This window comes from Scomber japonicus, chromosome 7 (assembly GCF_027409825.1).
Source record: "Scomber japonicus isolate fScoJap1 chromosome 7, fScoJap1.pri, whole genome shotgun sequence".
Classification (NCBI taxonomy): Eukaryota; Metazoa; Chordata; class Actinopteri; order Scombriformes; family Scombridae; genus Scomber; species Scomber japonicus.
Genome location: NC_070584.1, coordinates 17,303,504 through 17,317,332, shown reverse-complemented (window position 1 = coordinate 17,317,332; position 13,829 = coordinate 17,303,504). Strand labels below are relative to the sequence as shown.

The window sequence follows — 13,829 nt, the reverse complement described above, 5'->3', positions numbered from 1 at the left end:
TGAACAATGGTGTCACCCTCTTTTGTGTCTATGCCTGTTGTGGTGTCTCTCTCCCTCTTCTCTCTGGCTATGGGCACCTCTGCTGGCAGCAGCTCTGAGGTTTCAGAGCTGACTGGGTAAGCAAATGAGGAGTAAACCAAGTGTGAGACAGAGAGACAGCCAGTCAGACAGCCTAACCATTGGAGCGAACGCAGGGGTTGTCTATGCTGTCTGAGCAGGAGGTGTGTGGGTTAGGGGAGGGAGGGGGGAGAGGGGAGAGGGGAGTTTGGCTTTACAGGTTTGCTAGCACCAAGAGGAAAGAGAGACCTGAAGCTCCTGTATTGAATCTGCACCCACATATTCAGAACCTCTGTAGATTGAGCCACATACAGTGTGTCTCTGGCATGGTGGAGTGACACTGCATACACTTTCCATCTATTAAGGTGATGAATATGTAGATCAGTGTTTCATACAGCCTTATAATTTAAATCATCAGGTGCACCAGATGACCTTTTCAGCAACAGCTTCCAAAAAATAAAGGGATAATTTTCATTTAATAAAATAAATCCTCCTTTAAGTCTAACTGAATATGTTCTGAAAACAAGCTAACTTAGGATTCAGTTTGCACACTCTGCATGTAACAGGGTATTTATGCTACGTCTGTGTGGTACAAATCAATATCTAATTCAGTACTTATAGCGTTGATAGTATTTGTACAATGAATTTGCATTGTAAGCTTCATATGACTACAGATGCTGCACACTCAGTCCAGTTGAGACTGTCTGTTCCTGCAAAGCTGGGATTTGATTTTGTATTGGATTTTTCCTGTTGATCGTTTTTGATAGTTTGACACAATGATCTTAAATTAAGGACATGTATTGATCCTGCTTTGGCAGAATGGTGTCAACAGACAACATAGCAGAATAGCAAACAAATGGTTAAAAGGTAAATTAAAGTTATTTGCTGCTGGAAACACAGCCCCATTCTTTCAACTGGCTTTATTATAAAATATATTGTTTTTTCACATTATGAGTTGACACAGACATGTGAGACTACAATCAGACTTGATTTTTTTTGCAGACTTGTTCCAACAACATTTGAGTCTCTCTTTCTCTCTCTCTCTCAGCCAGATTAATTTCACGGCTTCTATTTTTGAGTGTCTGTGCAGTGAAGACCTGTGGCTTTGAAAAAAAAGACAGAGAGGGAGAAACGTGAGCATTGTGACAGGAGAACGCTCTCAGACTTGCCAGGATTCGGCCACAGTAATAGCTGTTTACACAATGGAATAATTACCCAGTAAATTGCAGGGGGAAGAACAGAGGAGAGGAGAGGAGATTTAGTCTCTGGTTCTGGCAGGCACACAATGGATTTGACAGTCAGAGAGTTGATTGTTCAGCATTCAGGCCTTTGATGAGCCACTGTTCAGTCAGTTCTGTGTGTTATCTGCTTTGCTCAAACATGCAAATCCATATCTAGCTATTTTACTATTTGTGCTGAGCTTTAACAACAAGAAACCTCTTCCTGTTGATATAACCACCCCACGATTTCATGAGTGTGTAGTTGCATGCCTCTCTGACAAATGGCATTTTTAAGATGCCTCTCCCCTCCCATGGTTTCAGCAGAATTGGGAGGGACCGACTGAAATATGTTCTTTGATAGAAGAGCCATTGTGATCACCCAACACGAGGACAGCTTCATTCACAGGAAAAGCACACAAAAGCTTCATTCGCTGACTGTAGCCGATAAGCGGCACTGTGGGCAAAGTAGAGACGAGCCAGCGGACATTCCAGGCAAGCCTGACATACTTGGATTCATGTGGTACAAATAGATACATTTCACCTCCTCTTCAACACAAAGCCACCACAAAGCCCTTTGTTTTTTGCAGGAACTGAGTTTTTCTTTTTTTAATTGACACTTCCTTTCACTCTCATTAATAAAACAGAGATGAGTTCCCAGTGGGGTTGGAGTGAGGCTGAACGGTGGGGGTTGCTAAAGGTTGGGATGGCATGGAGGGGTTTGATATGTTGCCTGAGGTGACATATTTATGCACAAACACACACACACACACACACACAGAGACACACATGGCTACCAAAACCCCCTTGATTCTTCAATCAAAAGCCCTCTTCCCCTATTGAGAAAAAAAACTTCAAAAGCATCATCCACAGCCTGATGAGAAGCCCTCCGAGCTGGAGTGTGGCAGATGTAAACCCGCCTTCTGGCACATACACACAAATACAGAGGACACACCAAACAGAATTATGAAAATAAGCCACATGCATGCCTGTGTGTGTGTGTGTGTGTGTGTGTGTGTGTGTGTGTGTGTGTGTGCGTGTGTGTGTTTGAGACATCCCTTCTGTTGCATCGTGTCCGGCTGACCACTTCGGATGAGATGTGACACTGAGGATGAATAATACAATAGAGAGATACTCGGACGTGTCAGCAGCATCTGTCTCTGTCTGGGGCTGACGTGTGTCGTCCTCCCTCCTCATTCAGAGCAGAGCGCATGGGCTTATATGAAACTAATGAAGCAGACACATGCTGTATTAACACACACACACTCTCTCATGCATGCACGCACACATATAGAGACAGAGTGTAGCTCTGATTGAACGAGGGGTGCCATGTGGTCAAATTCCCTCAAGAGCCTCACTCTGCTTTTGATACTCCAAAAAAAAGAGATCTCAGTCAAGAAGAAAAGCTTAAGCAGAGGTGGGTTACTGCAAATACTTTCCAGTAAGAGCACAACACTGAATGATTAAGATGAGATTGTAGCCAGTTGTTGCTGAGTGTATTGTTCAGCTCTGTAACTGATGAAGTTTGTTATTTTAATGAAGGCCTTACCGTTGCTCTCCCATTGGCAAGCAGATGCTGTTTCCCAGACTGCCTAGGGAGGGTTAATTAAAAGATACAGAAAGTAGGGGTAACGGATAAAAAGACCCTGGATGGAGGTTGAGAGGAAATGGAGGCAGGCAGGAAGAGATTTGCTGGACTTGGAACAAAAGCGCAGTCTTCCTTTGTTTGTGGTGGAACAGGTTCCTGGAGAGTTATAGTAGATGACGGTGCTTTCATCAAAGCTTTCTGTGACATTATCATAGTATCCAACTTAATGCACTTCAACACTATGCCAAGAATCGTTGACATGTTAATAGCCTGAAATAAGACTCCTGGATTAAAAAAAGAAAAAACATGCTGTACGTGTGTTTGGGTGAGTGTGTTTAGACAATGCTTTGCATGTGTGTGCACGCCTGAGTGGGATTTCATAAATAGTTTGCATAATTTAAGTTTCTTCCTCAGAGTTGTTGAGAACCTTAGCAGAAGACTATGGGCTTTTTACTGTGAGTGGGGTCAAAGGTGAGTCAGAGGTGCTGTGCATGTGTCACTAATTTGAGGCAGCAAATACATTAACAGTGAAATGTGATGCCACCTAAATAATGTATTTTATCAACATGAGGACATTTTTTTATTGAACGTATCTGTAAAAAATCCAGTGCCAAGAAATTTAATTTGTTTTAAAGTTTGTTAAGATTATGTTTAGGCACTCCAAGCACTTGTTTAAGGATTTGGAAAAGATTGTGGTCTTGAACATTAAAGGATTTGACACACTGACTTGTAGCTTGACACAGGACATGTTTACTTTATTAAGATTTACCTGAAACTGCAATCTTTTCTTTAAACCCAGTGCTTTTGTTGCCAAAACTGAACCATAAGCAGGGCTCAGGATGGAGACCTCACCTTCCTGTATCAAAGTCCTGCATGTTATACACCAACCATCCATCCAAAAACATTCCACTTCCTTCACTGGTGAAAATGTTGCCGCTTGACGCGATCCATGCAGCAAATACATTTCTTGCAAAACATATCTGGCAAAACAAGAGTAGAGTGTGAATTCTAGGGAAAAAGCTGGCTGCTTTGTACAACAGGCACACACACACACATAGCATACCTAAAACCAGTTCACAAATTCAGGTGTCCTTTTTGCACCCAAGATTAGACTTTGGCACATGGGCTTGGAAAATATTTTCTTTCGTTTATTTTTGATCAAAAAGAAAGATGCGAAGGAAGTGTATACTCAGACAAATGTCCTGTCTGGCAGCTAAATTGGTCTTTAGGATTAGAATTCAGAGTTGGCTCCAGATATCCATTACAGACCCTGCAGGAGATGGTGGCAGTTCGCCTCACAACTAAATTATGCATTTTATCGAAGAGCAGTATAAAGATGTCTAGTATTTAATATTTTATGCTTCTTATCAATAATGGATTCTAACTGTTTCCATCCTGTCTGTTTCTCTTTTTTTCAATTTTTGTTAGGGTTTGTTTTTTGTAGGGCTGATGGATACGGGTCTGTGTTTAATAATGGTACCTTTGAGTAGTTAAATAAAGGCACTTTCTTTTTTTTCTGCACACTGGCACAGAATCCACCCAGCTTTGTCTTATTCTGGTGTTTGGTGTTTCAGCAGTTAGTGGCCTTTTGGTCTTTTGGCAGCGTCTTTCTGTCTCCACTCCCCCTCACTTCCCTCCTCTTCCCCCCATCAACAGCGGCCAGACAGCCATCCAACCCTGCCAGCTCTGGTGGGAGGCTGGCGACTGCTTCGTTCCAGCTCCTAAATCAGAGAGGCTGTGTTTAGATCCCTCCTGTAGAGCAGCACTGCACTTGCGATGAGCTCTGCTGAGCTCCGCTCTTCCATTCTGAGATGAAAGAAGGAAGCGCAAAGGAAGCTGCATGCAGTTATTTTCACCCCTGCTTCTCCATTTTAGAGCTGGGTTTGGATCTTTCTGGTTTGGTTTCTACTTCATCAGCTAATATCACATTTTTTAAAAAGACTATCAGGGAGAAAAAATGTAATGGTGTTTTTTCAGTTGCAGAAGCACTTAGGGAAAATGTCAAAGAACACATACAGATATAGGACACAAAGCGTCTTATTATGCCAGATAAAGCAACTTTCCTCTGGCTTTTAAAGATGTTGAAAGGGTCATGCTAGAGTGAAGTGCAGTACCTCAGGCTACTTTCTTCGAAAGGGATGACAAATCCTCACAGAGAGCTCCTCAAGATAATATGAGTAGGTTTAAGTGCACTGTCAACAAAAGTGCATCTGCTTTACCTGATAGTAAAAGCCTACAGCTTCCTTTTACTCACTTCAGAGTCATTTTGCCATGCTATCTAGAAGTAAAGGCTCCCTGCAGGCCTGCTCTTTTCTTTTACTCTAGATACACATGTATTTAAACATCCACTTCTTATTCTCATTTTCTTGAAAGTAGTGCATATATTGCCCAGGCTTTCTGAAACAACTTTGATAATGGCAAGAAACTTTACACAAAGCTCCTACTGGGTCTTTCCAGGGAGGAACTTAGCAACTTAAATTGTCCACATCTTCACATTCTGAGATGGAGAGTGTTTTCCATGTTCGCTGCCAGGAAGCTATTTGTCTTGGCACGATCATAGCATTTGACTTTAGGTACCAAAAATGTGAGAGTGTGTGCGCCTGTGTGTGTGTGTGTGTGTGAGGGAAGTTCTTTCGACTTCTTTGAAAATGCCACAGAGACCTCCCACACTGCATCAGCCTTGAACAATGCTGCATCCTGAAACACAGATGGAAAATGCTTAAAACAGTGGACAAGCCTTACATTTAACACTGTACAGACAAAGAATCACCCCATAAAATGTTGAAGGGTTCCTTGTTGGTGACCAAACAGCTGCCAGCTGACTACAGGCGTGAGATACATGTAAAATGTGCTCTCCTGTGTGTTAATAGTGAATTATTCATTTTTAAACTCTATCTCGATAGAAAAATACAGACATTTTAGGAAATCTACTTAATCACTTTCTTGCCAAGAGTTAGATGAGAAGGTTGATACCATTCTCATGTTCATACATTTAATATGAAGCTACAGCCGGCAGCTGTTAGCATAGTTTAGCATAACGACTGGAAACAGGTGGAAACAGCTAGTCTGGCTCTATCTAAAGTACCTCTAATTCTCACTAATAAACACTTCACATCTCTTTTCTTTAGTCCATTTAATATGGGAGGTTGTATGTGGGACTTGGAGCAGTACTTTACCTTAATGTTGCTAAGCAACAAGCACAGACTCCAGGAAGTCACTGCACCCAATCAGGAAACAGTCCCCCCCAAAAAACTGAACTAAACTGAAATTAAGGAGGTCGACAGAGGAAGTCCCCCTCGCTGAGCTAATACCTTATCGTGGTGGAGGGGTTTGCGTGTCCCAATGACCCCAGGAGCTCAGTTGTCTGGGGCTTTATGCCCCTGGTAGGGTCACCCATGCATGGCATGCTGCCCCTGCGACCCGACCCCAGATAAGCGGCAAGAAGATTGATGGATGGATGTATGGCAGAGCAAGTCCCACCGTCATATCTATATATTTTCACCTTTGACTGAAAAATGCTTCTACAAAATAAAAAAACTACACTGACAATACATGATGTTGGCTGGTGTTTCTTTAATCTAAATGTGCTTCATGATTGGTCTCCAAATGCAGATCATGGCTCTGTTCAGCAGCTCAACTCAAATCATTGTTTGGTCCAAGATATCTACATCATGATACATGACCAAACATGGCAGATCCGATCTACTATCGCAGACTGCAATCATAACCAGCCCAATTTAATATTGGCTTATAACTTGCTGGATATTGGATTATAACTGGCTGGACTGATATGGCCTATCAGAGTTAGGCAAACATTCTTAAGGCAATAAATAAAAATAATAATTTGAGGAAATATACATCAACCAATATGTCAAATATTAGTTAGTTAACAATGCAACATATTACTGATGATTCTGCCATCTGGCGTAATAACTAAAATGACAGATCATAAATGAGGACATGGCAATCCTATCCTATGTCGGCCAAACTGAAAGTTCTCAGACCTGGCACCAATATGCATTCACGTGCTACACAGTAACCTGATGACCCTTCCTTCTTTTATAGTTTCCTTGCCGTTTCCTGGCTCCAGCTTCAAAGTGAACAGACATGAGAGTATTATTGATCTTCTCATCTAACCCTCTGTAAGGAAACAAATAATTATATTTCCCATTATATTTCCCATCAAACTATTCCTGTTTTCTAAGACTAAATGTTTTGTGCTGAAGATTTGTCTCCATAAAACACAAAAGGACATGACAACATGAGAATATAACTTGTTTACAGTTCCATGTAACAGATATCAGAATGGCAGCATTCATCACTTCCTGATACAGTGTAATCTGCACACAGGCACATAGGAATAAAACTGGCTCAACAAGATAGTCACCAGGTTACAGCTGACTGCAAAATGCAAATGCTGTGAGCACAAAGGACGAGCCAGCAAAGAGCACACTTCCTTTATGATCCACCTTCCCCATTTCAATTCACCAGAGGCGTCTCTTCTGGCAGAACAATAGCCCCCCACCTGATCTGATTTCTACCTGGCATAACCTTTCTCTGAGGAGGCCTTGTTCGCCATTGCCCCCACACAGGGGGGTTTCCTTTGTTGATGCAAGATAGAAGATTAGTTGTGCAGGTCGGAGGAACAATGAATCCCATTCATCCGGAGCAGAACTATGAACCAGACAGCATGAAATCATGAAACTGATGTAAATCTGTAACTGCACATAGTTGTTGCAGGCCCAAGACCTTCACTCTCAGGCTCTTTATCTGTCACTGATAACAGCTACAACCTGGAAAACTCAAAAAAGAGCCTTATCTTGGTCAAACTTCTCCTTTCCAGAATATACCTCAGCCTGCCAAGAAGGTTATGTAAGCATAGTTTGAAGTAGCCTTGGCTGAGAGATGAGTTTTACTGCCAGCTATCTTCTTGTAATCACCTTGGGTGTTAGCAAAAAGTACAGATAGAGTGCACTTTGTGTCTTTTCAACAAGAAGATCTTTGTGTCAGCCAGGAGCAATGAAACAGCCCCTTAGATTAGCAGCCATCAAGCACATTCCTTCATAACATCACTTGCAAAAACATTGACCTGGAAGTTGCTAGGAGAGTAGCCTGGTTTAGATGTAGGCCACTGCACAAGCGGTCATAAGATGAATTTTGAGGGGTTGGATGTTGTGATGATTAACAGAAAAACATTTCTGTCACATGAAATCATTCTTTTGTCTTTTGAATTGCTTGATTTATTTTATTTTTTTACCTATTTGTACTGACATAAGTGCTCAGGGTGCCACTGTTGACATTTTTGAATGGAAAGTTGTTTTTCCCTAACCTTAACCCTCCTGATCCTTTAGTATTATATATTTTTTCACACAAAGAAAATTTAAAAATATATTTTTATGTTTTATTATATTTAATTACAAATGCATAATACTTTCAAATTCAAAATGATGATGATGGAAATGGAGCAGGGTGGGGTTGGCTGCCCTTAATGTGTCCAGGGACTCCTTGTCTCATTATATATCCATGCCAATTGACATACATTCAGTAGCGAAGCTAAACCCTTTTAATGACCTGATGGTTCATTGTAACCTGCATGGTGCCAAAGCTCGGAGGTAGCTGAATGGAAGTGCAAAAAACAATAGAAACCAACTGCCAACACAGAATCTATCAAACTAAATTTTGCCTGTGTGCCTTTTATGAGTCTGTAGGGAAGTTTGTCTGCACATCTGTCTTGGTGGAACATCTATTTGTTTAACTTTGTGGCAGGAAGCGCCTCTCACAGAGAACAACAGCCAAGACTTCTTGCAAACTCCATTAAATAAAACGCCTCAAAGCTCTGAGGCGGTTGAGCTAAAGAGGATTGGAGATGTTGGAGGGTAGGGGAAGAGACGTGGAGACGTTAAATAGGCAGAGCAGTAGACTGAATGAGACAGAAACAAAGACAGAGTAAAATGCAGCTTCCCTCCACAGGGGAAGCAGCCTGGAAAAATAATTGTTGAGAGGAGACAGAGGAAAGCCACTAATGACAGCAGACAATAAAAAAAAACTGGCCACTACTGTAGCGTCTTCCCAGCCAGAATGACAACAACGCAGGAACCGGCAGCCCTACTGTTAAGAGAGGACTACAGAGGGATTGAACAGCCACAACCACAGTACCTGAAAATAGAGCTTTGTCTGAGAATAGACTGTTATTAGTTGGTCTAAACACAGGGTCAATAACATTGTTACTGCACTTCCTAGACACTGAGGAATGGCTAGGGTGTGAGCTAATTGGGTGGCCAGGATTATTTTGATGAGCAGTGAATAGAAATCTAAATTATGAGGCAGAATTATATGTTGCATTTACGTACATGTGGTGGTTGTTGAGGCGGGAAAAAAGGAGAAAAAATCCTTGTAAATACAAATTTACTCATATGTGAATCATTCATTGCATGTTTGAGTTTTCCTAAATTATTACAGACTCAAAGAAAAACTCAGGACAGTAAAGACGCCAGTAAAATCATTTCAAGACTGTTTTTATTACTAAACTTTCTCTAAGGCAGCAGTTTGTGTCCACAGGTTGTTCTAACATCTCGCAGTGAATAAAATAAAAAGTACAAAAATCACTGTCACTGTGTGCTACAAATGTCATTTGACAGCTCTTGGTAAAGACAGACAATAACAACAAGCATGATAAACATTCATTTTCCCCTTCAAGTATGCTACTATCCAAAGTGACTAGTGTAAAATTGGCCGAGGAAACAAAAGTATGTTCAGGATTATTTACACAATACAGGTCCAACGTGTGTGTGTGTGTGTGTGTGTATTTAAAAAAAAAACAAAAACAAAACAAAACTGACTCTGGAAACAACTGTTAGAAATGTTTTTGTCGTGTTTTCGGTGGCGAGGGTGCTCACACACACGCACACAGACACACACAGTGATGTGACTGACAGGCTGCCCGGTTTAAAACAGCAAAGAGGTTAGGCAGGTCAGTAAAGAAAAAGAGCATTTAAGACTTGAGTTGATCTGAACAGTGGCACCAACAGACAACATGCACTCCTCACTATAAGTCTCGTACCTGGAGCAGAACTGAAGTACTCTTACACCAGTTTTCCGGCTATGGAACATCTCTCATTCAGAGAGACTCACATGGAAATATCTTGAAGTGCTAAACATCAAAGTTTATTCTTATTCTAATAGTTTGGCAAAACAATCACAACTCAAGATCAGGGCTTTTTCTGGACCATTCAACCATTTTGCATGGTCTTCATCAGCATATTTACAGAAGCTTTCTCAGTTGCCATGACAAGCGAACCAAGAAGCTGGAATGATATCACACTCTTAAGACTTTACATCTGTATTGGAGTTTAAATTAAGCTGATGCTTTGCTAATTAAGTGGAATGAGATTGAAAGTTCTGGTGGGAAAAAAAGTTAGAAAGTGGACCTTGAGTCGGGATTGTTTTGTCATTTTAAAAGTCTTTTAAAAGTATGAGTTTTAATAGGGTTCCACCCACTGAAAACCATATAGTATGTCCACGTGCATATTACCAGCCCACTTTTTTTTTTGGTGATCTCTTTGTAGTTTGGATGTGCCACTATGGGTGAGAATTGACAGATTGTTGTGTAATATCTTGTTCTTCAGAATATTATGTTCACCTTGGTATAAAGATATATTTGTTATATTTGTGGATATGAGGATGCAAACTAATCCATTTCCTGAAGCAGGATATGAGCTGGACAACAATGTGCTGTAACCATACTTGTTATGGACACTCCCTGGAGGATGATTTCACAGGTAATAACACTTTGTGGACAACCTCACAACCAACACAGTGTCATTCATCTTTCATATACGAGTGCAGAGAGGAACCCAGTCAGCCGAATGTCTCTTTGGTTTAACCGACTGAAACAAGCAGATTCATTTTTCTTTGCTTTTTTAACTGCTACATAATCTTGATGAAACATCACTCATGAATTGCAGGACAAAGACGGCAGACAGTACACCTCAACTTCAATGCTACAACATTAACACACATCAAGAGATTAAATATGCAAAACCTTCATTTCATTTGAATAACAGAATTTGAATAGTTGTGGTTTCTTGTCCTGCTGTTAGTCTATTGGAGAAAGGCATACCGTATCGTACATACACACCCACATGTGTATTTACATGTGTGAACAAACAGACTTTTGGCTGACTTTTGCATCTTGATTCACATCAAATATTTCTGTTCCTAATACAAGCATGTGTAAGAGGGCAGATGCTGCAGGAAAGATCACTTACAATATGTACAAAAATCTACACAATATATTAAATCAAACTCCAGCTTCTGATCACAGCTTCAGAGACAAGCTTATTTGGACTAAGACAAAAAAGCTCTTGACATTCCCTCCAGAGACACAAAACACATTCATGTACTGACTACTTCATGATTTAGAAAGGTACCGCACGCACAAACCCCATGATGGACATCTTCATATTTCTTCTTTGAAGAAAAATAAAGACTGAAATCTTAGACAACAGCTGATAGTCGTTCTTGCTGCGGGACCACTGCACCCATCACAGTACTGCTTTTCTGTCAGGCACAGAGATTTAAGACCTAGCTAAAGAAATGTCATTAGTGACCAATGTAACGAACTGTCTATGACACCTAAGGGCCTCAATTAAAACTGACACCTTCATATATATCTCAAAGATATACCGGCTCGCTACAATTAACTCAGTCTAACAAATTTAAAAACTGTCGATTCAGCAAAATGAAGTACAGACACGTGAGCTCTCAAAAAGTAGACTTGTCAAACACGTTAACTTTTTATCACAAAGGGAGTAAAAATCTGACACAAGTGGATTGAACTGGAAATCCATTAAACTTCAACTTGCTGAAATGTTCTGCACAGTCCTGTCCTGCAAGTCTCTAGAAGAATTCCCAAATGTTTATAACATTTATGAATGGGAGACAGTGAGAGAGAGAGAATTGGGTGTTTTTATGACTGTTCATATTCCTACTTTACCTCAGGCGTCTTTTCTACTTTTTTATAATTAGTATTGTGATGAATTTGAATCATTTCAGCACATATCTTCAAAACAGTGCATTGTGATTATCACCATGTATTCAATGTACTATCCAGTTAATCCTCATATTTTCCAGGGAGGTCACTGGTCAGAATATTTAAGCAGAATTAATTTTCCCCTTAAAATAACATGTAGCATGAATTGTACAGTACACTACAGGTCCACTAAAATGGGAATAGATATGCTTTTTGTTTTTTATGCTGAAGGGTACCAATTGTAGTTAATTCCCTGACTGTCAATGGAAATAGTGGCACATCTGATTCCAATTTGGGAATGGATCTTTAATGAAACCAGCCAACAACCTTTTAGCTTTAAAGTACATACTGAATTTATGTACTTCTTTGTTGATAATTTTATATTTAATGAATAATCTTTTGTCTTTTGTAACATCTGGTGTACCTGCTGTGAAGAGTCCACAACCTTTGTGAGAGAAAGTAAAATGTGAAAAGGCTGTTTAAAAATACTGTTAATGCTAGGAAAAGCAGAGTATGAAATTCTCAGTGATTTTGAGAACTGCTGCCCAGAAATGCAAGAACAGAGCTTAAATAGATTAATCTCACCTTCTTTCTAACAGTACAGACATAAGAAAGGCCTCCTTGAGTTCATCTTGCTCTGTATGAGCTGGAAAATCCATATAAAAACCATATGAAACAACTGAAAAAACTGAACTCTTCCTTAAATGATCAGGACCATTTTTACACAACAGCCTTGTTTCTCATCTACTGACCTATCATTAGAAAACAAAACAAAACAAAACAAAAAATAATGAAATGAAATGTTCACAATTTCAACAACTGTACATCCAAGCACTAGTCTGTAAGAGTTCATTCATTAGTCTGGAATGGAGTATTTACACTGTGCAAATGAAACATCAAAGCAGAGTGTGTTCATGTTTTAAGAGCTGAATCACTTCTGAGTTCCTGCTGAATCATTTCTCGTTCCAGGTCCAGTGGGAGCAGACGGTGAGGCCAGAGCACCATCGCGGCACTGCTCACTTTTCATGCTTCACTAACTAGTCTGATCAGAGTCTCCTGAAATGCACCTGGCAGTTTTTCTTTCACATTGTCTCTCATAGTTAAATCCCCTTCAGCTCTCACAGCTAATGTCTTTGGATTGCTATAACTTCATTTAAACCTTTTAAGATACAACATTCCTTTGTTTCACCTATGGTTTCCACTTCAAAGTTGTGGTCCTCTCTAAATAAAAAGGAAACTGTGGCAGTTTAAAAGCAAGGATGGTGTAGCTGTGTTAAAATAGAAATGTCCTCTTTTTTTAATAAAATGTGAATTTTTCTTTCCATGTGAGCCAGTGTAGCCCCAACAAAGGCTTTGCTCTCTGCAATAAATTGCTACAACAAATAACCTTACCTTAATCAACTCTCAGAAACAACACAAGCTAAACTGAACTGCCAATGTCACAGGATTGTGTATAATGAGAACCAGCAAACTTCTTTGTTTTGCATCCAGCTTCTGATCTGAGGGCAGCAGACTCAAGTTTAGAAGAAGATGACGTCCTCCTTATTGAGGTCTTCAGTGGTGATCTTATAGGGCGGCGGCATGCTGTGGCTGTGTGTGAGCCCCTGAATGTTCATCTGGACATTGGCCTGGGTGTTGGGACTGAGGCTCTGCGGCGGCAGATGGGGCTGGAACTGGACACCTCCTGTGCTCTGCAAGTGCAGAGGCACGGTGGGAGGCTGCATGCCAGGCTGAGGATGGGACTGTGCAGGAGGCATGGGGGGCTTCTGAGCATTGGGGTGGGAGGTGCTGATGGTGGATGTGGATTGGCCGTCTGGTCCAGCATTGTCTGGAGGACTTAGTTGATCTGTTGAAGACATACAGGAAAGTCTATTAGAAAACAAGGAATTACTCCAAGAACAGAATAAAAACTAATGGCAGATTAGCCATTCTAGTT

At 40.6% G+C, this 13,829-nt stretch overlaps 1 protein-coding gene across 1 annotated transcript in view; it reads right to left on the bottom strand.

Annotated features, from left to right (window-relative positions):
- Window positions 1-9,367: 9,367 nt before the first annotated feature.
- Window positions 9,368-13,829, bottom strand: part of arhgef18b (rho/rac guanine nucleotide exchange factor (GEF) 18b) — a 37,062-nt gene continuing 32,600 nt past the window's right edge. Inside the window, exon 31 of the mRNA XM_053322056.1 lies at window positions 9,368-13,739. Within this exon, the coding sequence (XP_053178031.1) occupies window positions 13,414-13,739 (326 nt within the window). The 3' untranslated portion in view covers window positions 9,368-13,413. The remainder of the gene's footprint in view (window positions 13,740-13,829) is intronic.